This window comes from Sparus aurata, chromosome 8 (assembly GCF_900880675.1).
Source record: "Sparus aurata chromosome 8, fSpaAur1.1, whole genome shotgun sequence".
NCBI classification, from domain to species: Eukaryota; Metazoa; Chordata; class Actinopteri; order Spariformes; family Sparidae; genus Sparus; species Sparus aurata.
The window spans coordinates 31,445,917-31,471,207 of NC_044194.1; the positions used below are offsets into that span (position 1 = coordinate 31,445,917).

A 25,291-nucleotide genomic window follows, 5' to 3' on the forward strand; every position below is an offset into this window, starting at 1 on the left:
GGGCACTACAGAGCCCGCAGGTCATGACAACGCCCAGTGACAATGCAGGATCGTAATTTTCGCCGGATGTGACGTATTTTCCAAATTTGGTGAGTTTTTGGGTATGTTCAGGCATCCAAACTGCAGTCAAACTTGGAGAAGAAAATTTCTTTCCTTCCAATTACAATAGGGACCTCGCAGGTCTACCTGCTCAGGCCCTAAAAAGTATACAACTATAGTACAGAGACCCTGAGCTCACATCATGCAGTATCATTGTAACATTTTTGGTAAATTAGAAACAGAGACCTGGACTTGGCTCATTGTGACTTGGACTGAAGTTGACTCAAGTCATCGTTTTGATCACAACTTGACAGAAAATAAATGACTTGAGACTCAACTTAAAGTTGGAAGTTAAAGACCTATGAGAAATAAAGTTTTTGTAGAGATACAGTGTTTTTGTTTTTGTTTTATTTCTCAGAATCTCAAGGAACAAATCCAGTTCTTTGTTTTACCTTTTGAAAAAGGTTTGATACTGGTTGATACTGACTGGAAGCCTACTAACACTTCTCTTTTTAGAGGTATTAGATATTGCAGGTAGGACTGAGCTTTCTTGGGCAGGAAAGGGAAAGAAAATATGATTTGGGGCTAATTTGAGACTTGCATCACATGTCTAAATATCCATGTGGCCTAACTTTACTAATCGAATTGACACAGTGATTTTAGAAGAGCAGCCCACTATGTCTATGGCAATATGCTAAATCTTTAGTGGTCCAGACCTGTTGAGGCGTTGTAAACTTAGCCATGCCTCAGCAATAGGGCCGTCAGGGCTTCTCTTGCAGCATGCCGCTTCTCTGCCCCTGCTTGCAGGCACACTGAATGAGTTGGCTACGGTCCCTCCTGCTGCACCACACCCACCCACCCACCACCCTGCTGTATCTCGGACCACCAGCCCCCTACCCCCCTTCCCAGCCCACTGCCAGTCAGCTCGGCACAGCCTCTGGCCACGTCTCAAAACGCCGCTTTGTACACAACCGGACAGTGGAGGTAGTCGAGCAGCTGCTGGCCGGGGTCTGGGGACAGAGGGGAGGGGACGACAGGACCGCAGGGTGCTGGGACTCGGCGCACCGGCTCTGTCGACAGGCAGCACGGCCGAAAACTAAGCTTTAAGGTAAGGTATTTCTGCTAACAGCAGGGAAAATACGATAATAAACGTACTCCTCTTCAGCCAGGACCGTTTTTTCTGTTCAACTTGGTGAGTCGTTTAGCTAGTTTCCGTCGGACCGATGGGAAGAGGCTTGCGGAGGCACTTTTGGGACAACGCATGAATAATTTGGTCTTTCTCGTCCTCGGCATTCAGGCTCATAAAGACACTAGCGGTTTGGTGGTACAAGCAGAGACAAAATTCTTAGATAAACCTATCCAAACTTGAACTAAACTCGGAGTTTATTAAATAGCATGGCTTTGCATCACGGCTAATCCCCATAAAGACACAGGGAGCTCCATGACACTCCATTAAGTTGAGTCATTTTACACGGCAATAGTATTGCCCTTTGTGTGTGTGTGTGTGTGTGTGTGTGTGTGTGAAAAGAAGACCTGGGATAATTTCAGGAATAAAAATGAAAATCCATACGGGGACATTAATAAGTCACCCTCAAGTGGGGTGTCCCACTTTGAGGCTTAACTTATAATAGACCCAGCAGAAAGGGGGGCAGGGTCACGGAGGTAAAGTGAGTACACTCTGTATTTGTATAGTTTTGATTATTTTTCTGATATTGATTTGACAATGTTATAATGCAACATCAGACAAAACAAAATTATACTGTAACTATACTAAAACAAAAAAAGCAAAGTTGATGATAATACATTTTAGTTAAGTTGCTTACATCTGTCACCATACTTTCTTTAAATGCATTCCTTGGCAGGTATACATGTATGTGATACCAACATTTCATTTGATTGGCCAAAAAAGCTTTTTTCTGTATATTCACCAATGGTCTGGAGTGGACAAAGTGAGCAGCTGTGTGAGATTGTCCAGGAAGACTTGCACGACTGAGTAGTTTATTTATCTTTTGCTCACAGGGCTCTTTCCATGAATACTGATGATGCTTTGTATGTGGTTTCAAAGCTCTTGAAAGTCATATTCACAACACTTAAAGGGATTCAGTCAATGGCAGTTACAATTATAGTTCCCTTGCTCCTTCAAATAATGCTCACATAGTTGTTGTTGTTTTTTTTTAAAGAAAATCAGTAGCCATGACAAATGAAAATCTAACACATAAGCTAAAATAGTGCAGACATTAAAATATAGTCAGATATAGTTAACATCTAACGGACGTGTAAGAACAAGATGTTCACTTAACTATGTACACTGTGATGTTCAAACATAAAAACATGTTTATACAGAGAACAGACTAAACAGGTGGTCACAGTGTTAAGAGAAAGTAGTATAAAGATAAGGTGACATCCGTGTATTAGATTGATGCCAGTAAGGTGACGTAGTGATGAGCTCAAGGGTTCAACACACTTTTGACCTGCTGGATGAAGCAGTCCATCAACGTGGTGGTGACCAGGGAAGCTAGGGATGAGCAAGTAGTCATGTGTCGTGTGTGTACAGAAGGCTGAGCATGGAGCCCTGAGGGGCCCCACTTTTATCAGTGCTGATAGGGCCGCACATACTGTAGATGTAGATGTATAATCACACCTACTGTATGAGAGTGATGTGCTTGTTAAGACAATAAAAGCAATTTGGCAGCAGATTATTAGCTCTGTTTAGAGGTTATAGATCCTCGTTGGCCAATAGTCAATCATATGAATTTCCTATGATCAGTCTGATACTTTATCAGCCTTTATTATTATATTCACATTATATTGTGCATCCGTAGTTCCTCCCATACTGTCTTTTGTGTGTGAATAAAAATTAAAATGCAGACATCTGTTGGCTGCATCATGGTCATACATTTTAGGCTGTGATAAGCAAATTGCAGATTTTTAAGCTTGCACATCCAAAATTGATCCTCTCAGTGGGCAAATGACAAAATGTACATTATGCAGATCTTCATGGCAATGAAAATGACAAAAAGTAGGCTTTATACAACTGCTAGTGTATTATTTAGAGGGTTTATAAGCATCAAGTACACAATCACTCTCAAACTTCCCTCTTAACTCTGACAGTACAGCTACATTTAGGAGGGGATTGAATCTGGGTCTTTGCAATGAAAACAAATTGCAGTTTTCATGTCACTGACTCAGTCACACACATGTTTAGGCATACAAATGTGCTTGATATTTTATAAGAATAGACAACGTAGGCACAAAGGCAGAAAAGGCTTGCTGTTTTGTTATTTAACAGCATCTCCATTTGTGAGGATGGTAAGCTCTCTCTTGTCGAGTTACCTTTGGAGCACCTTCAACAGTGTGGCTCTGCGGTGCTGTATCGTGCAACATTAATCCCGGGTTGACAAACTGTTGAACAATTCAACGTGGTCTAGATTTCAAGGATATAAAAAATTGGTTGAAACTGCTGATTAACTGCATCCAGTCCCCATGAATCACATCAGCAACCACTTAGAGGAATTACATTATGAGACAACTCAGGAGGAAGTGTCCTGCTTCCGGGCCAGAGATTCAGCCAGAAGTTTCATACTTCTGATTGGGTTTTTGTGAGTTGTTTGGGAATGCAGCAACATAAGTGAATCAAAAATCAAGATGTGTTTTTATTTGTTTTGACCTGATTGTTAATTTGTTTAAGGCCTAATTCTTATCTGGACATAATGTGAGATTCTGTAAAGTTAACTACTGTAATTAGATTAAATAGACCACTCAGTTGGGCAAATAAAGGATAGAAGAAAATCTGGCCAGAGAATAGAAGGGTCTTATGATTTACTGAATTGTCAAAAAATCACCAATGAAGATATATGACAAAATACAAAATATTTATACACTGCCTGGCCAAAAAAAGTCACCACCTGGATTTAACTGAGTAAATAGGTAAGTAGCTTCCATTGGATAATTACTGCATTGCTAAAATGGGTTGCCACTGGCAACAGGTTAATTAACCCTAACTGATGCATTGAGTAGCTTGATTTCTTAACCAACCATGTGGTCCTGGAAAAGATGTTACTCTGTATCATAAGGGTCAAATAATTGGCCTGCATCAAGCAAAGAAAATATCTAAGGAGATTATTAAAACCTGGAATGATAGTGGTGAACCATCATCTTTCATGAAGAAATGTGGTCAGAAAAAATTCTTGAATGATCATGTTTGGAGATCACTTAAACATTTGACGAAATCAGATCATAAAGAACCTGATAAAGTGATGCAACTACCATGCCTAGTGCCTACTGTACAGGCCTCTGGGTTGATTCAGTTGGTCATGTCTAGTAGGGGTGTGCCATAATATCGATACTACGATACATTGCGATATTTCGTCTTGAGGTACGTTATCGATACACTGGTGCCAAATATCGATATTTAAAAATGTAAAAAAAAAAAAAAAAAAAAAACATTTTTTTTTTTGGCCCACCACCACCACCCCTCTTCGGAGGACAGCTTTATCTTTATTCAAACATAGGTATACAACCAAATAAAATTTAAAAAAATGGTTTAATTAGCTCTGAAACCCACACATATAGATATTTAATGATAGTTGTAGTCAGTGTGTGTGTTAAGAAGAGACACTGTGCAATATACTCTTTGTTTACTTGGCTGTCATTCATGTGAAATTGATTGACAATGTTTTGTAATTCCTGTGAAATGGATTCAGTGCAGTCAATAAATTCTGAATTTCTTCAGTGACACAGATATCGTGATGTATCGTGGATGAAATTCCTTGCAATATATCAATTATCGCAGAATCGCGTATCGCGAGGTTCCTGGTGATACCAAGCCCTAATGTCTAGGTTCAGTGATGTTATGTGCCAAACAAATCAGGTCAGCTGACTACCTGAATATATTGAATGACCAGCTTTTTACATCAATTGATTTTCTTTCCCCTGATGGCACGGGCACATTCCAAGAAGACAATGCCAGGATTCATCGGGCTCAAACTGTGAAAGAGTGGTTCAGGGAGCATGTGATATCCTTTTCACACAGAGTCCAGACCTCAGTCCCATTGCGAATCTTTGGGATATGATGGAGAAGACTTTATGCAGCAGCCTGACTCTCCCATCATCAATAAAATGTACATACAATACAATGTATGCAGCTCTGGACAGAAATAAATAACGTCAGATTGCATATGCTTACCAGAATGATACCGCCGGGAATGCAAGCCTTAATCAAAGCTAAAGGTTGTCTAACGAAATATGAGTGTGTGACTTTTTTTTTCAGCCAGACAGTGTATCAAACGGTAGACGGGATAAGTGGAAATGTCTAGAAATGTCCAGACATTTGTTATATATTTTGTTGACTTGTGTACCTCCGTTATCCTGAATTTTTCCAGCAACGTTCAAACTCAGAGAAATCGACAAGTTTATTCAAGGTAACATTGTGTTTCATTTGGTTGCCTGTCACCGTAACTTCTGGGAGAGGGTCAGAGAGTGAAGAGGCAAGTCAGCAAATGAAAAAATGTAACGTGAATATAACTTTATGATTACCTTGTCTCAGAACATTTGTGCCTGAGTCACATCAGATACATTTTCATCAGCAATGGTTGTTGTTTAATGGTAACCACCTAGTTGCGCTAGTTTGCAGGATAGTCTATGTTTATTAATGTTAACCGCGCAAGTGTTATTTTTCAGACAGAGTACTGTGCAGTATCCATCAAATAGTAAGCAACAGCACACACTGAGTGTGTGAATGTCTGTCTGTTTAAATTCATGTCAACCTCTCACATAACTCAGCATTCATCAGCAACCCCGGTTTTGTCTCCTCTTTTTTCCCTCTCTTCTCTTCATAGTTACAATCATGGAGTAAAGAACATTTCCTGTACAGCTTTAGTCAACAGTCAAAATTATATTACATGAACACCGATAATAGCGGTCACCCCTATAGATTGCTGCTGCAGTCAGGTTCATCAACGGGAGTGAAGATAAATACAATTTGTAATTCTCTGCTCTTTACCCATCAGTAAACCGCTTCAGATCAGGGCAGAATCCGATTGTTTATTTCTTCAGAAAGTCTGGCTCTGCACCGGACTCTCTCCCTCAGGGTTGGCTGGCTCTGATTATCTGAGCAACTGAGCAGCAGCTATGCTACCCTGCTCCTTCTGACTCTCTCCACACAACTCAGCACGTCTCTTGTTTTAAAAGAGAGACCTCTCAAGGCAGACTTAAGATATAGTGCTTTAAAAGATATTTGGTAAAAATATAGCAAGTAGCCTCAATGGGATTTTAATTAAATGACAATACTAGTTCATGCTGATGGGTGTTTTACCTCATTGACTGCATCGTCTTGATTATCAATCATCCCATGTTTTGAGAACCTGGGAAAATAGAAGATGAAGGATCTGTCATGATCTCGGATGTTTACCTTTGTATCCTGAGGGTCTGAAGGTGAGGAGCTCATGTCAGGGCTTGTTCAGTAAGCACAACAGATTATGGTACGCTTGCATGGATCACCTCAGTCAGCGGTGACTTGCACTGGAAACTTTGAAGGACAGTCCACAACACTGTCTGTTTCTCCTTTTTCTCTCTTAACTGTTTCAGGAATACATTTATTTAGTGGCTGTATAGACCACCAAGTAGGTGTGGTGGGTGTTGCTGTTTCTAACTCACTCTAAAAGAATGATCCTCCCATGATGGCTGCAATGCTCCTAAGGAGGCATTCCACTATGAAATGTTTTAGAGAAACACTAGCATTGTTCGCTTATCACTGCATATTGAATATGGCTCAACATCAAGGCATTAGAGCATCAATATCCAATTATTCTGGACCGTGAATGTCCCTCCTTACAAACACACACACACACACACACATACACACACACACGCGCTTCTAGTTCCACATGCGGCACATGTGGAGCTTCAGTACTTTATGTTCCCTTAAGTCTTCTGGTTCTTTTTCTCAGGCCCACATACACTTGTTTTTTACTAGGTGATCAAGCTGAAGTCATTCACATTAAACTGCAGGGGTGATGAACATGTGTCAGCTCGTTAGGTTTTATTTCCTGTACAGCAGCATATATAGCAATAGAGTACATTTTACAGTAGTTGTTTCTACTTTATTAACAAGTTCATGTGACATAAAGGATAATTTTGATAATACAAAAGTATACAAAGAGATTTGTCATGTTAATTCAAGTATTTAATCAAAAAACCCAAACTGCTAGGGTGCCGTTTAGCTCAGTTGGTAGAGCGCGCATCCCTTGTGCCGAGGCTCTGCAGCGGACCTGGGTTCAACTCCCGGCCCGGGTCCCTTTGCTGCGTGTCATTCCCCCTCTCTCTCTCCCTGTTTCCTGTCATATCTTCAGCTGACCTATCAATAAAGCCAGAAAAGGCCCCCCCCCCAAAAAAAACCCCAAACTGCTGTGTATTTACTTAACCCATTAAAGGGGTAAGAAAATCAAATACATTTTTATTTATATAGCCCGAAATCACAATCACGTTGTCTCAGTGGGCTTTACAATCTGTACAGTGAACCACATCCTCTGTTAGACCCTCGATTTTCAGGGGGTCTAAATCGAAAGGGTTATACTTCATGCAGTATACTATTGGAGAACAGAGCATCAAGAAGCCATTTTGGAATTAGTAAGGTTATTTTCTGAAAATAATAAATAAATAAATAAATATGAAACTAATCATTTAGTTATTTCAAAATCCACTTGGTGGTTTTTTCTGTCTCTCTGCCCAGACTACATAAATAGGAGAGTCATCTTGCAGGATTCGTAGTCACCTCAGTCATCACCCTTACATCTCTCTTCCTGCTATTATCGTACCAGTGCCCTCCTGAAAATTGAGCTCTTAATACATTTCACGTTAGAGGTGTAATTTTGATGTGTTCCTTAACTGAACTACTTCCCTAAGCAATGTTTGGTGCCAGGTGTTAAGCATGATGTGCATAGATAGACCAAGCTTTAATTTAGGTATTCTGACAGAAAATTCTTAGGATGAAGTGGCTACATTTTTTAAATTTGTGTATGGTTGAAATATGTATTGTCTGGTCAACATATCAATTTATTTCTCTTTCCCTCTTCGCTCCTTCTCTCTCTCTCTCTCTACTTCCTTCAAACTTTCTCATTTACCCTCAGCGCTGTCTTAGGCAGAGGCAAAACACAGCTCCAAAAAGGACGAGAAAGAGAAAGATCCACATCAAGCTCCTGAGATTAACAGTGATCTGCAGCCATCATGCTTCGCTGCAGAGTGAACCTCAGCACCATGATTTTCCTGGTGATCCTACAAGGGGCAGCAGTGGTGCTGTTTTGTGGCTGGTATGTCCAGCTCAGTCCCTGTGGCTCTGCCCCCTCCAATGGCAAAGTACACGTTCTGCTGCTTTCATCCTGGAGATCAGGCTCATCCTTCCTGGGTCAGGTGTTTAGTCAGCATCCATCAGTCTTCTACCTCATGGAGCCCGCTTGGCATGTGTGGACCAAAATGCAGAAACCCAGTGCAAGGGTGCTCCGAATGGCGGTTAGGGATCTTTTGCGGAGTGTTTACCAGTGTGACTTTTCTGCGATGGAGCCCTACCTTCCAGAGCAACACAATGTGTCTTCATTGTTTATGTGGAGTCACAGCCGGGCACTTTGCTCACCGCCGGCCTGTCCTCTCACGCCTCGCAGTCAGTTCAGCAACCAGACTCTGTGTTACCAGACATGTGATGCAACAGGCCTGCATAGGGTGGAGGAGGCCTGTGGCACTTACAGTCACGTGGTGTTAAAAGAAGTGCGATTTTTTGAGCTTGAATCCCTATACCCACTCTTGCAGGATCCAAACCTAGATCTCCGCATCATCCACCTGGTTCGAGACCCTCGGGCTGTTGTGCGATCTAGAGAGCAGTCAGCCAAAGCCTTCATGAATGATAATGCCATCGTCTTGGAGCAAAAAAGCATTCCAGCAGCCGAGGTGCAGTATCAAGTTATGCAAGAGATCTGCCGTAGTCATGTGCGTATCAATGAGAGGGCCATCCTGAAACCCCCTCCATTTCTCAAAGGCCGCTACAAAATGGTCCGCTATGAGGACGTGGCGCGTAACCCACTTGGGGAGATAAATGGGATGTATGAGTTTGTAGGTCTGGATATGACCACACAGTTGGCAGAATGGATCTACAGGGTGACCCATGGAAAAGGCAAAGGCACCAGGAAAGAGGCCTTTAAAATCACTTCTCGAAATGCTGCTGATGTCTCACAGGCTTGGCGTAGCACACTTCCCCATAACAAGGTCAAACGTATCCAGGAAGTGTGTAAAGGGGCCATGTCATTGCTCGGGTACAGGACTGTTAACAGTGAAAAAGAACAGAAGAGACTTGACATAGATCTACTAGTACCACAGGAACCATATCAGTTTAGCTGGTTGCCAGCTAAAACCAACCAACCAAGTAATGAGTGATAAAGACATTAATACCAAGAGACCACATTGGACTTGGTCAGGGCCTATATTCTTGATAGGCTCTAATAGTTGATTAAGTCTTTTTTTTTTCATTTTATAATTATCTTTAGTTAATTTCATGCTTTCCAGCATGAGGTTTTGCTTTCAATCTCTTACAAACAACATAAGTAATAATAACTTGGTGTATAAGATACTATATACTATCCTAGGATGGTGTGAGGCGAACTTGAACCATGAATACATGAACATACAGAAGTCATTAGTCACAAGATACAGACACACACATGTATTTCACATTTATATCACATACACCTACATCCCAACCCCGACATAACGCACACATCCTAATTTTCATCACTTGTTGGGACAAACAAAGACTTCAGTTAAATTCCTGAAGCCTTACCCTAGCCATAACCACTACTTGTCTAACACAACCACACAAATTCAGAAAAACAAGACCACATACATACACACATTTATTATATGTCTTGTGTTGTCCATTGGAGGCCTCACTTTCCTTCCAAGGTAGTTAGTTTTTGATAATGCTTCCATACCTTATAGAAATGCTTCTTTGTAGTGTTATCTTAAGAGCATGTCTTTTCTCAATCTTTCTAAATCTGTTAAGTGTTTTAAAAATGAAAAATGAACAGCTGTGAATTCAATTTTTGTTTCAAATGATATCTATTCTTAGATTTCATTCTAGAATGTTTACTTTGGTACAAAAAGAAAAAAATATTGTCATGAGAGTCACACTTTACACACAGATAATAGGTGTCTGGATACTTAGGAATGTTATTGTTGTCATCAATTTGTATTAACTGTAGATCTTAATTTGTGGCAATTGATATTTGTGAGATAAGTATTTCTTTTTGAGTTAGCTTTAAAATGGAGACATTGGTTCCATGTATCATACAACTTTTGAAATTAGCAATGTTCCAGTTGTTCCTTTAGCATGTTATATGCTTTGTCAGTTAATGTATTCTTCTGTTTCTTTTTGAAAAGAAAAACCTCATAGGGTCCTGGCTACAAATCATAGTGTAAATTACATTTCAATTTTATATCAAAAATGTTTGATTCCCCTTGTACAATAAGTGCCTTCTATGAGCTACACAGTTGAGGTTTTACTGATCGATTATTCAAAACCTGTGATTCCTTAGGGATACTAAATTGCACTCCTAATATTTTTTTACATGTTATTATGTGATTTAAATGTGCTATTTATAACAAAGTTAGTTACTTTTATATTTTGTTTTGTAATCAGAGGTGTAAATAGGTTGGGAGGGTTTCAATTCTTGCTTTCAATATTTATCCACAGCTCATTAGCTGTGTTATGTATTATATGATCTATATGAAACATCAGTGGGCCATAATAATACAGCTCTAAATTTAGAAATCAGAGATCTACGTCTCTTCTTGCATTTTGCAGAAAAGTTCCGCTAAACTGTGCCTTAATTAGACAAGAGAAGTGACTAAAGCATTATGTTGCATACTGAATGACTTTGGAGGGACTAAAGTTAGAGATTTGTATATAATAAGAAATGTACATATCCTAAACGTATCCTTCCAATTACATTTATGGGCAATTTTGACCATTTGTGTAATTTTAGGTTCACTCACTTACTCAAGAAAGTTATCCTTGTATAATTGCGTCCTTTCAGAGCTAATATCACAACCTAGGTACTTTTAATTTTTTTCAACTGAAAACGTTTAGTCTTCCTTCATTCGTCCTTTATTAAGTTGCATCAATTCACTTTTTGAGAAATCCTTTACAGCCTCTATGGCCTTTGGAAAAGATGTTTTAGTATTAGTAAGCTATAACATCAAATCATCAGCAAATAAACTCAGTTTTTATTTTCTTAATCACATTTATGCTGCTTACTTCCTCTGTCCAATTTTCTGAGCCAAAGGATGGATTGCATACACACATGAGGGAGTTAACTGGCAACTATCTCAGATGAGGGTCCATAAACCAGTACTGTTGGAGACTTATCTATTGTCTGTTTTATGGTCGTTATTTCTTCCAGAATTTCAAACAATTTTAAAGATTCTCTGGTTTTGCTTCATTTGCTTAGCATTAGTATTATTGAGATATTAACAGCTTGTAACATTTGTTTTGAGACTTCTATTTTGTAAAATGTCCGTTTGATGGTAGCAAAATTAATCTGGGAGTATCTTGACTATTCTGTTATTGAGGACTTTGGTAATAGCTTTATTGTCATTACTAATTAAACAGGTCCATACTCTGCTGTCCTGGTTTTCGTATCACACTGATTATTGCCTGGTGCATTGTTTGTGGGAGAATATGGTGCCTATATGCAATATTGATTACTTTTAAAAGTAATTAAATAGTCTGTGTCCTACATATAGAATAAAATTCTTGGTAATCCATCACTGCACAGCGCGTTTTGTTTTTTGAAGAAAGCTATCAATAAGGCTTTTAGAAAGGCCATTGAGTCAAAATTCTGTGTTATTATGTGAAATGTATATACATTTTTATGTGGCAAACCTCTGATAAAATCTACATTATCTGTTATTTGCATGTTGGAAACCTAGTTCCAGTGCTATGGTGTACCTTTCTGCTACTCTTTGCTCTTATTAGTTATTAGTAATTTACCTGTTTTCTGATTGATAAGATTCTTGATTTGAATAATGCCCTTTTTAAGGAGCAGATTTTCATGCGCAAATTAAATTTTTTTACAATCTTTCATCCTGGGTATTAGTAATAACTTTTCTACTCTGTCAATCTCTTTATCTAGGTCGTTCTTCTTTTATCTAAAAATGATATCATAATAGGATACTAAAAGACAAAATCCACCCAGACACAGTGTGTTCACCCTGCTGCCATGGGGCAAAAGATGCAGAAGTATCCACTTCAGTACCACAGGACTACAGAGCAGCTTTTTTATTCAGGCTGTGAGACTCCTGAATTTATTCTCAACACTCCATCATAAAAAATGCTTGTAGAAGTAGAAACTCTGTGCAGATCGGAGAATATGTCTAACATATTATAGAAGTTCTATTTATTTCTTAATTCTCCAGATTTTTTAAGAAATTGTATTTATTAAAAGTGTCATTATACAAATTACTGAAGTGTGATCTGATATGAAATGGTAGTCTATCCAGCAATACATGTTTTGCATGTGAATAATATGTCTAGTTCAGTATTGTGGGGTGAATTACCCTTCATATATATCCTGTTGTTGTAAATGATTGTCAAGATAGTAAAATGCTTAGTCCTTCACTGTAGAAAAGCCCTTTGTATGATTACAAGACAAGATGACATCTACTATATGGGCATCTTTGTTAAAGTTAGACATTCTTTTCATTGCAGACATTGTAATGATGACACAACTTATGAAGTGGTAATAACTCTTCTTTAAACATAATCAAAGTATCTGAAGTGAGGCGTAGCTCAGATGTGTGAAGTACTGACTCGGCTTGTTGCTGCTTGCATCTTTAATTTTTGGTCATATGTTCTTTATGCTTCAGTTCCTTTTAAAGGTCCAAATCACCGCTTTAAGCTATATTTTGGTATGCATTCTTACAGCTTTCTGTATAGTTAATGTTTCACTATGAACTCATTATACATTTGGATCTCAGCTGCAAGTTCTATGGAACTGGGACACAGGCCTGCTTTAGGTTTACGCGTCAGTGCACAGGATGCATGTGGATTAGTGGTGCAGAAAATTCAAAACAGGTACTATCAGGGAACATTGGCTGTTGTTTGGCATCAATGGAAACATTGTGGTACAGGCAATTCTGCACCAGCACTTAAAGTTGCTCAGTGAGTAAGGGTGAAGATGAGGGTCTGACTGTGCTCCACGTGTCTGCCTGAGACATGGAGCATACGGAACAGAGAGTTCCCAGAGTACACAGTGTTCTCTCATTGTGTGTGTGTGTGTGTGAGGGAGGGTGGGTGTGCAGAATTGCTTATGGATTTTCCGGTCAGTGTTATACTGTTAAACATTTTAGGTCCAAAGATTCAAAGGCTCATTTAATCATGATTTTACAACACCGGGTTGCACAAAGAGATGCAAGTTTTTGTCCCTTTATACTATAAAAAAGAATTATGAGGAAGTGTTGATGATAATGATTTCTGAAGCCTCACAAGTCTGAGGAATGCAGCTGCTCTGTAGTCTGGTGGTGTGGCAGTGGATACTTCTGTGTTGTTGGATGGTTAACCCTAACCCCTAACCCTAACCAGAGGGGGTACGGTTTCATGATATTGAGGGTGACAAATCTGACTTCTTCTTTCATATCCTACTATGCCAGTGTCATTTAGAGGTGACCAGCACTCCAACAGTGATAACTTTGTGTTGGCCATGGTGAAATAAAAACACACTGAATTGATTGATTGATTGATTGATTGATTAATTGATTTTGATACCGATTAAACAGTAGTGCAATCAAGGAATGTTTTGGTGAGTGATAAGTGGTGAGGATATATACAGTCTATGAATAGTAGTAAAGTGTTCTTAAGCAGTTGTTCCCTACCAAGTGTTTGGGATAGCAGGATAAATTTGATGATTAATGTGAATAAATATGACTCTCAATATAAATAAACCAATTTAATACAAATGATATGATAAAAATCAACATTCCATTAAATGCAACAGTATTGTAAAAAAATAAATGTAGGGTTACATACATTTATGAAAGAGATAGAAACAGGTGACAGACATTGGACTCTTTCTGAGCCATCGAAACTGATATGTGTGTAAACTCATAATATTTGAATATCCTGTAAGTCTAGAGAACTAAAGAAGGTCAAGACAATTTGTTTTTCATTCTGGAAATCATTTAATGTTTTGGAGAAAGTTGCCACTGATAAGTTAACATGTGTCTCCATGCGAAGTTAAACATAAACACATCACTGTTCATCTTTCCTGTGTTTCTATTATGTTTGTAAAAAGAGTCAGTTGATAATGTTAGTGCCTTACGGTTTTAGCTGCCAGTTTCTTGTATTTATCTGAAGCAGAAACTATTTGGTATTAATGACAGCAATAAATATTTGCTTGTAACCTTTGACTATTTTATGGATCCATGATGTTTTCTCAGTGGGACATCATTTATGTTTGGGCGCCATCTGTTGGCTATTCATTGAGGATGGATCCTGTAAGAAAAGGATTTATATAGTAACTGCTGAATAACATTTTTGAAATGTTGTTATATATCAGAATAATCGCTCATTATTTAAATTACCCACTTTACAGCAAACACCTTTTCATACATAGTTTCAGCAGAATTACATATTTATGACCATAATCCTATTGACATATGTTATACTGCCTGTTATTAGTCAATGTATGGTTTCCCATATATTTCTATCAATTTGTACATATACATTTCAACAAGACTCGCCCTACATGTCTTTGATATGTATTTGAGCCTAATATAATCTCAATGAAATACAAAAATCACACATTTTGTATGAGAAAATACACATAATATGCACAAAATAGACACACAGACGTGGTCGTGGAATATAACTAAGTAGGCTTACACTTCCTCAAGTACTGGGGTAACTCCAACAATTCTACACATTAAAGTGAGTTAACAGGTCTTAGGCATCATGACTGCATACGTGAAAAAGTAGAATAAAGCCTTTTGTGGCTCCAGAGGAAGCTGCATGTAAACTGACAAATTGCATCCAGTGATGTCACTCACTGGTAAGTTGCATTGTGTGTAAAACTAGGTGGCAGGTTTTAAAATGAGGAAGATTGTTTGTTCCTAAACTGTCAGTAAGAGTCTAAAAGTGTTATAGAAGTGCAATGCTAGACATGTGGTAACAAACAGGTAAAAGTAGGAAATTAGGCATTTTTGTCTTCAAAATAAAGGCTTGACAGGTCAATGAAGGATAAACATATTAATGAAAATATATACGAATCAAAATGTGAAAAGTTAAGTATTTTAACTAAGTTGCAGGTGAAAAAGCACTAAATTAACTGTAGATACATAGTTTAAGTTGGTACAAAAGAAAAAGGACGTGCAGTTTGTAAAGCCGATATATGTAACAGTACACACAGCAAGAGAATAGCACAGTGTTCTCAGAATCACGATGCACACAAGAAGAAATTGAATAAGCGATTGAGAGCTTAACATATATTAGATTTGAAATGTAAAGAGCATACTGGAGTCTTAAGATGTTCTGGAGCAGCATTTACCACAGTGGCTCAATTTCCAAGCTGTGATTGTTGCAGCCTGGATCATATGTTGTTTTTACAAAGTTATGTCTTCTGTTGATCTACGTTGATCTGTTATGTACTTTTCACAGCCATAAGCAAAAGGTAGCTCAAATCACCCAACTCTCTCTCACTAAATTGACACTACCAAAACAGTGATATGCCAGTTGGCATCAAATTGATGGAAGAGATTTGGAATTCAGGTAATGAGTTAATACAATGCTTCAGAAATATCCTTATAGCAGACCAAATATAGTTATATTTGTGTCACCCCATATTTCCTATAAAGAACATCATGCACTAGACATTACAATCTTTATATTATAACCAACCACTTCTCAAAGCATACACCATACTCTTCCAGAAACTGCTGCAATTCATTTTGGAATGCAGTGGAAAATCAACTTGCAGAGACTTAAAAACTTGCTTGAGATGAGTGACACAGTTTGTCCAGATGTTTTGGTAGGGAGCACTTTCCTGAATGGTGCTATCCCAGATACACGATTGGACATGTTACTGCTGAAAAACATTTAATGGTTTAATTACCTAAGCAAGGCACTGTCTATTAGTAGTCCTCTGAAATGTTTTAAGCAGTTTGATAGGCTCTGTAATTTGTTTCTTTGAAACACCCTATGATAAATTTGTGCAGGTTGCAGAGTCCGGTGGACCAAGGTGGGCTAGCAATTCCAAGCCTCCTTTATACCAGCTTTTGGACTAAGGCCTCTGGCCCATTGGACTCTCCCCCCTGAGCGTTCTCCACCCTGGTTCTCTATTGAAAACTCCCTCTATGAAGATATCCCCTCTATTCATTGTCTTTGTGTATTTTGCTTAATCCTGAACTTAACATCAATCAGAAACCATTTCTTTGGAGGGTCTGGGTGGAGAGGAGCATCCCTGTTAAGAGGGACATCTTTCAGGGGGACAATATGAAATCATTCAAAGCTCTAAAACAATAGGTTGTACTACCCCAATACCAGTTTTGGAGGTATCTTCAAATAAAGCCTCTTTTAGCTCATACATTTGGCTCAACTTCTTTAAAACCCCTGGACTCAAACACTCCCTATTCTAGCCTTAGTATATTTGGAATAGGATATGAGGCTTCAAAGTACTGCTCCATCCAAGTCAGTGAAACTTAATTCAAGGTTGGAGACGGATCTAAATAGGCCTATGTCATTTTCTGAGAATGCATGGAAGACAATTTTGAAGAATTTAAAGATTTAAAGAAAAATTTCCAGAGAGATTAGAACAAGATCCGTCCAGTTTAAGATTCTAAATAAAATGTACTGGACTCCTTAAAAAATTGTTAAGAGCTAAGCTGAGAGGGAGTGCAGAGTGCTGGAAATGTATCAATTATGATGGTACTCTTGTGCATCCTCTGTGGTCCTGCTCAAAAGCGTAAGATACATGTAGATTTGAGGTGTTTGCTACCTCTGTATGATCTCCCCATGCAGACTGGATACAAGTGGCTTATGTTGGGTAAGAAAACACCCAGTGAATGTGAGGTTTGGTCACCTGACGACTGTAACAGCATATGAGAAGCTGTCTTTAAGTCTCATGACCAGATGGAGAATTATGCTTATAAATGGGGAAAATACCTAGACTTTATGAATGTTAACCTGTGATTACCTTATTATGGGATTATTGGATGTTTGTCTGCTGCCAGTGTTAGGTTATGTATGTCTTTTTTATGTAGATGCTGATTAGAAATTCATATTATTTGAATTATCATTTTTTTAAGTGAAGCTATAAATGTAAAAATATTGCATTGGTAAAAGTAAAAGTGAAAACTCTTAAAGGATCTGATTATAATTAACCTAAGTATCAAAACTAATGTTCTGGTGATAAGCGTATGCAAAGAATGAAAAGTCAAAGGAAAAGGAAATTGTAGATCAGAATTTGGCTGCCAATAAAATTAATTTAATTTTAAAAAAGTAAATTCAGCAAGGTAACAAAAACATACCAAATACATTTAGTGGGGTAAAAAAAAATACAGTGGTCTATTTGCCTCCAGGATGTAATGGAGTGGAAGTAAATAAAAAAAAAAAAACTTAAGTAAAGTACAAGTACCTCAGTTTCAAGCATTTAATAATTGAAATTGTGCAGCATGGTGGTTCAGGAATAACGACTTTATTTTGAAATGTGCTCGGAAGTTCTACGGTATTCTTGTAACTGTATATGGAGAGAAATAAAGCTGCGAGAACAGATGAAGACACCTGCAGTCACATGATCATCTCATACTTCCCTTATACTTAACATATCATACAAAGCTACCACTGTTTCATTTCAAACAGCTCCCCCTCTCCCCCCGGCAAGCAAGCAGCAGGTGGATAATGCGACAGCAGCAGAGGGAGGATGGGTCTGCCTCTCCGGGCTTTGATTGACATTTGAACGCGGATCCAGTCGCCTCTCCCATTTGCTGATGGAGCAACAAGCTGAGTAAAGTCCGCCAGGATTAGTCACAACATTAGAAAAAGACTGGTAACTTTATTTTCAAAATAAAAGCACATATTGTTAACTGAACTATGTCATACAGTATGCATCTTTATGCATGTGTAAATAATAAGAATATGAATATGAATATGAATATGAATAGTGCTACTATTTGGAAATATTAAACCCACATTTTTACATGTGTCTGAAATACATGACACAGATAGTACAGAATTATACAGCATTTTTCAAATTACAGCAAAAACACAGATATACAGAATATTCTATGATCAGCTTATATAAATAGTGTTTCCTAAAACTCAAGATGTCTCAGGTGTCTTGTTTTGCCCACAGTTAAGTGTCATAGTAGAGGGAAGAAACCGGAGAGAAGCCTTTTTATATTTAAGACGCTGGAAGCAGGGATATTTGGAGAGCATTTAAAAAAAAAAAAAAAAACATAATTATCAAAATAGTCCACAGATAATGTCATAGTTGACAACTAATCAATTCATTGCTGCAGCTCTAGTATTTACTTTGATAGTTAGATTGCTCAACAGTGGCGTGCGCAGACTTTTTGAAGGGCAGGGGCGAAAAAAAGGGCACTTTAGCGCGCGTTTTGGCTCCCAAGAGGACATTTAGCATGCGTTTTGGCTCTCCAGAAGGCACTTTAGCGCGTGTTTTGGCTCCCAAGAGGGCAGTTTATCATGTTTTAACCAGCCAAGGGGGCAGTTTAGTGTGTTTTGCCAACCAAGAGGGCACTTTGGCACGCGACTGCCCCCCCCTTGTGCACATCACTGTTGCTCCATAAAGTTGCAAGGTGTTGATGACAGTAGCTTTATTTTTTAAAGCTTAGACCGGAAGTGATACGTTCAGTGTGACGGTGCTGTGATAACGAGGTGCAGCTGCGCTAGTTGGGAGGTGGACGTTACGGAGAGGAAAGGACACAGAGCCGAGCAGGAGACAGCGGACAGCATCCATGGCCTCGGTGCCTGACGAGTGAAGAATGGGCTCCACGGTTTCAGAGCCATGGCCAGATCCACCAACAGAACCGCCGTGGAAGGAGACTCAAGGGTAACCGCCCCTACAGACCGCGCAGATGGACGGGACCTGGCCGAGCCCCGGGAACTGTCTCTGGAGGAAGTGCTGAAGTCCTACGAGCAGCCCATCAACGAGGAGCAGGCATGGGCGGTGTGTTATCAGTGCTGCAGCGCGCTGAGGGTGCCCCGCCCGACTGCTTGGAGTGTCTGCCTTGTGAAGGACCCGTCCTCCATCCTCCTGCACAGGGACGGGACTGTGTCACTACGGCCGGGGCCCCTACGCAACGGTAGGATAACTGTCCGTTGATGCCCAGAACTTCCCTTTGCCCTGTGAAGTACGCTTGTTTGTAATAATGTGACACAAACTGCAGTGTTAAAAAGGAAGACTCTAACAATGTGTCCATGCTGTGCAATTTAAGTAAGCGCTTACAATTTGACAACACATTGTGTTTTTAATATGGAGCCACTTTTAAATTCGGCGCAAAGTTCTGTACAGGAATCCACACTCTGCTTCAATAATCTCGACTTTTCCACCTGGTCCGCCTCATTCCCGCAGTTTTCCTTCAGTCAACTACTCTGCGATAGTAGGCAACTAAACACAGCGAGACCATGTTAGCCTAAAGAAATGTGCTAAATCCTGCTTGGCTGACCTTATCAACGCGGGCTTTAGGAATGTCGAACAGTGTTTCACGAAATAAATTGAGTCATGTTCTATTTGGCAGGAATCTTACAATGCCGCAAGAAATTCTATGAATTCCATACGGAGTTGGTACACAGGAACATTCGACTCACAGGCGATAGCCGGGCGCATCTGTTCTATCCTGTCACGTTTTCAGACAACTTATTGTTTTCTTAATCAACCTCTGGCTCGATTTTTCGATAGTTTTGTCGAACCGCGAGCTGCCTTCACACAAATGGACCCTGTGTTCGGACAGCTAAGTCTAAATCTTTGTCGCATGCCAACGAGGATGACTTGTGATATGCCGGTAAATGATTAATAATTCACAGAGCACAGCTTCACCCTAGCCGCCCCTCTTAAAAAGACTGTTTTGGTGACTTAACAGGGTGACTGGAACCCCAGACGCTGTTCATGCAGTCCTGTAGTTGCCCCGCCTCTACCTGCATGATATCCTACTGGGTGTCCAGTATTTGTGTCCTCAGTGTGGGCTGGGCCCAATCAATCTGCTCCAGAAGTCTGACTTGCACAGAGACAACTTCAGGCTAAAGTTGATTTTAAAAGGTTTTATTTGGACTGTACATTTCCAAGCTCATGGTGAACTTGAGACCTTTAAGAGCCACTTTACATTAAATCCATTAAACCACACAGTACTTGTTTATATAAAGTTTTCACCTCTTATTCCCAAAGTATTGAGCAATAACAATATTTATGTCAATATTTCCAGTACTGCTTAGCCTACTGCGCTGAATTTGCCGAAAGTCTTATTCTGTACTACTTCTGGTGTACCTTCACTCTAAAGCAACATACAACCAATTTAAACAATTTCCCCCCGGGGATTAATAAAGTATTCTGAATCTGAATCTGAATCTGAACCAGAATATTCAAACACCCCTACACTTACTTATGTCAAGAGGCCACATAAGTCCTTATAAATATGGAGAGAAATGGAGAGAAAAGCAGGGAAGTGAGTTATCAAATCTCAGCAAATGGAAAAAGATAGTCGCTTGTTGACCGTGTCAGAAGTAGTCAGAACTGAATCAGCACACACTCTTGTGCTGTTGTTTTGCCTAGCAACAGCTGTGTGGCACCTGGCAGAGTCTAACGGGAAAAACAGGGAAAGTTTACAGGTGATGCTTGATACATACTTGGCAACAGGATGGCATCTATCCTAGACCATTGTTCAGTAATACTAAAGATTAAGATTTAAACATTAGTGTTACTCCCAGGGACCCACTGTACATCCCACAAGAGTCTGGTTGATTTTAATACTCCTTCATACTCTGTTGACATGGTGAGATGGTAACAGTGGTGAGATTCTAATAATAATTCCCTTTTATCCTCAGCTCAATCAGACTATAGTGACTTTGGAGTGTTCCTCATTTAGCTGGAGGCCTATTGAATCCCCCTCATGGACCACAGGAGGACCCTGGAACTGCTTAAGATCCTGACTAAGTTTCCATTTTACAGTTCCTGTGATCAGTAGTTCTCAGCACTTACTGAAGAGATAATTGTTTATCCTTGTTGAGCCTGTGTGGATTTACGCTCTGCTGATCCATAGTTTAACACAATCATTATATAAATGGTGGTGCAAATCCCTTAACCAGCATGAAGTGAGTCTATTATAGTGAGTCTGTTTACATTATTAATGCAGCTAGACAGCTAGAGAACCATTTGCATTCAAGTGGCAGAATTCATGCCAAAATATCATGGCAGTTTTAGACAACTTGGCTTTGGAGGTCACAGTTAATATTGAAGAGTAATCTGGGATCCAAGCTTCACCATAAATGACTATTTTGACTGTCCACTTTAACTGACATTTTGTTGTGTACATAATAACTGTAGGGGGAGAAATTGTCCACACAAAAGGCCTGTCTAGGGATATCCAAGAATGTGCTCAGTCTAGACAAACAGACACACTCCAAGGAGCCCTATCTGAAATCAACATAGTCAGTAAAAGGACTTCCGCTCTTTACAAATTTACAATTAGTTTCAGAGGTACAGTGGCATTGAGGGTCAAAACACATAACATTTCCAAACACGCCAAGTCATGTGATTTAAGAAGACACAACAGCATCTTAATAAAGCACAACAACACTTTGAAAATCACATTTCAGAAAACACACTCGTTTGTAGTTTTCAGAAAACTACAAGTGAAATGTTGTAGTGTTTTCTGAAAAAAACGTGTGTTCAATGAGTCACTTCTTAAAACAAGAAGGGGGAAGTGTATTTCATATTAAAAGCTGCTAGGCTTTTTTTTTTTTTTTTTGATGTACTATTATAATCCCAAATTGGGAAATTCTTTTTTCCACTCACATTACACACAGGTGCGCACACACAGACACACACATGCAGTGTAGAGGAGATGAGCGAAGGGGCAGCCACACATGCTACCTTAATAAGGTACTTAGAGTATATAAACGTATACGGTCAGACTTTTCACTGGCTGTAGTATTCATTGGTTTTATTTCATCAGTAGAGATTTTTACTGTGTTGACTGGAGGTTTTCTATCAGTGTAATACCTATTGAATCTGTTTTTCACTGGGATCTGAAAATTTTCAAATTACAAGTTAAAATGGCTTTGTTTGTCACATATAAGTAATGTCAAAATATTTATCTTACTTCCTTAGTTCAATACAGATATACTTTTTTACAAGGTTAAACTCTCTTTTTTCAAATTTCAAAAACCAAAATAGTTATTTAAAAGCAGCTAAAAATCTCTGTAGAGCTGAAAACTGCTGATCCAGATAATAACTTTTTGTTCATTGCTATAAGTGATTGTTTTTTTACATTACTTCTTTTTCTTTTCTTTTTTTAAAAAAAAGTAAATAATAATACATTAAACAATAAATAATAATAGGATGAAAAACACAAAAAAGACTATTCTTCCTTTGAAAGGTTGGCGACAAGGTAATGATTTAACAACATATTGGTAATAGTAAATAGGCCTGGGTCCTGCATGAACATTTTGTATTTTTCCTGAAGTTTCAGTATGTTTATTGACAAACCAAAAGTTTTCAAATATGAATTTCTATCAAATTGCTAACTGCTTTAAAAAAATGCAGCCTAAAAGAACTTACATTTGATGTTACATCAAAGAATAAGTAAAAAGAGGGTTGGAACTTGATGTTGCATGTGCAGCTTTGGCCTGATGTAAGCCAGGATATCTATAATGGCACTGTACCTTCAGCCTCATTCATAGATTAATGACTAAGTTGGTTTAATCGAAATCATATTGTCCATCGTAAAAACCTGTAATGTCCCACAGTTTGAGTCTGTGTTTCTACTGAATGAGATCCTGAAAGCTCCTGATTTGACATCTGTTAAACTTTGGATATCTTCCTCCTGCATCCTGATCCGAATTCAATAAACAAACGGAGTCACAAAGGAGATTTAGAAGTAATTAATAAGTAGTAATTAAAAGATTAAGATAGAAGAAATGTGATATTCAAACTGTTGTTGTGTTTTATTTGAATTTAGACTGAGCACATTTGAAATGAAGCACCTTTTGGTTTCTGCTTGAAGGTCCCTGAACCACACTGCTTGACAAGACTAAAAGGTGGGGCTCAGTTATTTACTGAGTGCACCTCAGGCCAACAGGAAGTCAAAGTCCAGATACATATCACTCCTGTCAGATAAAAAGCTTGCAACACTCAAATGTCAACTGCTTTTATCAAGATGAGAGAGAAAAGCAAGTTTTTTTTCTGACTGACTGGACATTGTTCCAGCAGGTTGTTCACATGCTGTGTCACTCTAGATCTGAAATACTTTCCTGATTTATTTATGTATTTATTTTACCTCCCCAAACATCATAGAGATTATTACTATATGGATTACTTTTCCCCTTGATTATGACTCTCCTGCAGTAAATGCACTCATAAGGATATGAAAAATGTGCAACGGTCAACTTTGACTTGACATGTAGCTGATGGTGCTCCACTCTCCCTTAGATGATATTAGCCACACGTCACCATGTGTCCAGAACTACCACACCCCCTTTTGTGTGAAAACAAACACTGTGAAAGTGCTGCCACAAGATTTAAAACTGCTAGTAATGACATGTCTAAAAGCCACTGTTTTGCCATTTTCACGTCAAAGGTCATGATTTTATTTCCTTCCACAAAGAATGAAGGGCACTTAAGGAAGAGATCTGTGGCTTCAGGTCGTCCACAAAGACAATGACATCGGTGTCAAAAACTTTATCATAGGTTAGTTAATGATGTTACTGAGTAACTGATGTCCTGATTGTGTATGTAGCTCAAAGTGAATCAAAAAAGCACCATTGTAAAGTTGTAACACAGTTTTTACTGCGAGAAAAGAAGGCCCGACGTTAAAACATCTGATTTTAGAATAGAGTTTGGTTCACTGGGCTGTCCACTTGACAGACCACCAGGAGCAGAGGGTGTTTTTAATGTTAATGATATACATAAGCTGAGCTGCCCTGCCTTCTAATAATGAACATTGTAAACAGCATAAAGTAACGTTGGATGTGGATCTTTACCGACCTGTTTTCCCCTCCTCTCAGTCGAGTTGTTAAACACAAACGGCTGTCAGAACAGAGGAAGCAGTTCTGCTACACCACAGAGATGTGATTAGTTAACAATAAAGTCATATTGAACAGATTATAAAACAGCAACATGAAGAGTCTTAACGACAGAAAAGATGAAAGATGACAGAGAAAGGACCAGGACATTTAATAAGGTAGTTGTGTGTGTCAGGTTTGTGTTACGCTTTGTAATAGGTTTAGTTGTTGGACCCAAAAATGGACACCAAGACGGGGGAAAAATGTAAAGGTATTTACTGAAATGCTGCTGGAGGTTTGTAGTGGAGGAAGGCTGAGGTTCAAATTTGTGGATTGGCAAAAACATTAGAAAAAATGGACGCTTTACTAAAAAGTGTGCTTACTGGTCAGCCAGTTACCACATGTAGCTGAGCTGCTTTTCTTTGTTATCTTTTTTTGTTTTGCCACTCTTTTTGTCTTTCCTATTAATGTTTAACTAGCTTGGCTCTTCTCAGCCCAGTTCTATGTCACTTTGTGGTTTTCTTTGATTTTGGTTTGTCAGACCTTATTACCATGGCAACAGATGGCAAAGTCCTGCTTATCTCTGACGCATTAAAATCCAAAAAGATTAATACTTGATATTGATGCATCCATTTTTTCCCCTTATAGTGCTACAACTTATCCATGTTGAAATAAGTAGAAAAGAAAATTGCTGTGAAAAAAGAAAAAAGGAGAAGAGAAATTAAAAAAACTCCACTGGTCACCAACTCTTGCACACTGTGTGCATAGTTTCTGTTATCAGATTCAGAATTCCTTTCTTGTCCCGCAAGTGGGGACATTTCTTTGCCGAAATTAGCCAAATTACAGTAATATTACAAAAACAATAATAATAGTAAAAAACATACAATATAATAAAAAGGTAAGAAATAGAATAGACAACTCTGCACCACCTCTGTAATCATTAAATGCAAAATAAACTGATGGGATACGGTCAAAAACAATCAA

At 38.7% G+C, this 25,291-nt stretch overlaps 2 protein-coding genes across 3 annotated transcripts in view; both read left to right on the forward strand.

Annotated features, from left to right (window-relative positions):
• The first annotated feature begins 886 nt into the window (after nt 1-886).
• Nucleotides 887-14,339, forward strand: chst6 (carbohydrate sulfotransferase 6). Of its 2 annotated transcripts, none has more exons than XM_030427139.1 (2): nt 887-1,147; nt 8,177-14,339. In XM_030427139.1, the coding sequence occupies exon 2, from the start codon at nt 8,263-8,265 to the stop codon at nt 9,457-9,459; it is 1,197 nt and encodes a 398-aa protein (XP_030282999.1). In that variant the 5' UTR covers nt 887-1,147; nt 8,177-8,262; the 3' UTR covers nt 9,460-14,339. The 2 variants fall into 2 exon arrangements, with proteins under 2 accessions (XP_030282999.1, XP_030282998.1); XM_030427138.1 differs by having other exon boundaries at nt 888-1,147; nt 8,166-14,339.
• Nucleotides 14,340-18,928: 4,589 nt separating this feature from the next.
• The window catches only part of spire2 (spire-type actin nucleation factor 2), a 36,916-nt gene continuing 30,553 nt past the window's right edge, over nt 18,929-25,291 (forward strand). Inside the window, exon 1 of the mRNA XM_030426743.1 lies at nt 18,929-19,395. Coding sequence (XP_030282603.1) covers nt 19,098-19,395 — 298 coding nt within the window. The 5' untranslated portion in view covers nt 18,929-19,097. The remainder of the gene's footprint in view (nt 19,396-25,291) is intronic.

Coding starts and splice junctions, on each gene's coding strand:
- chst6 (XM_030427139.1), top strand. CDS start 8,263: ATGCTTCGCTGCAGAGTGAACCTCAGCACCATGATTTTCCTGGTGATC.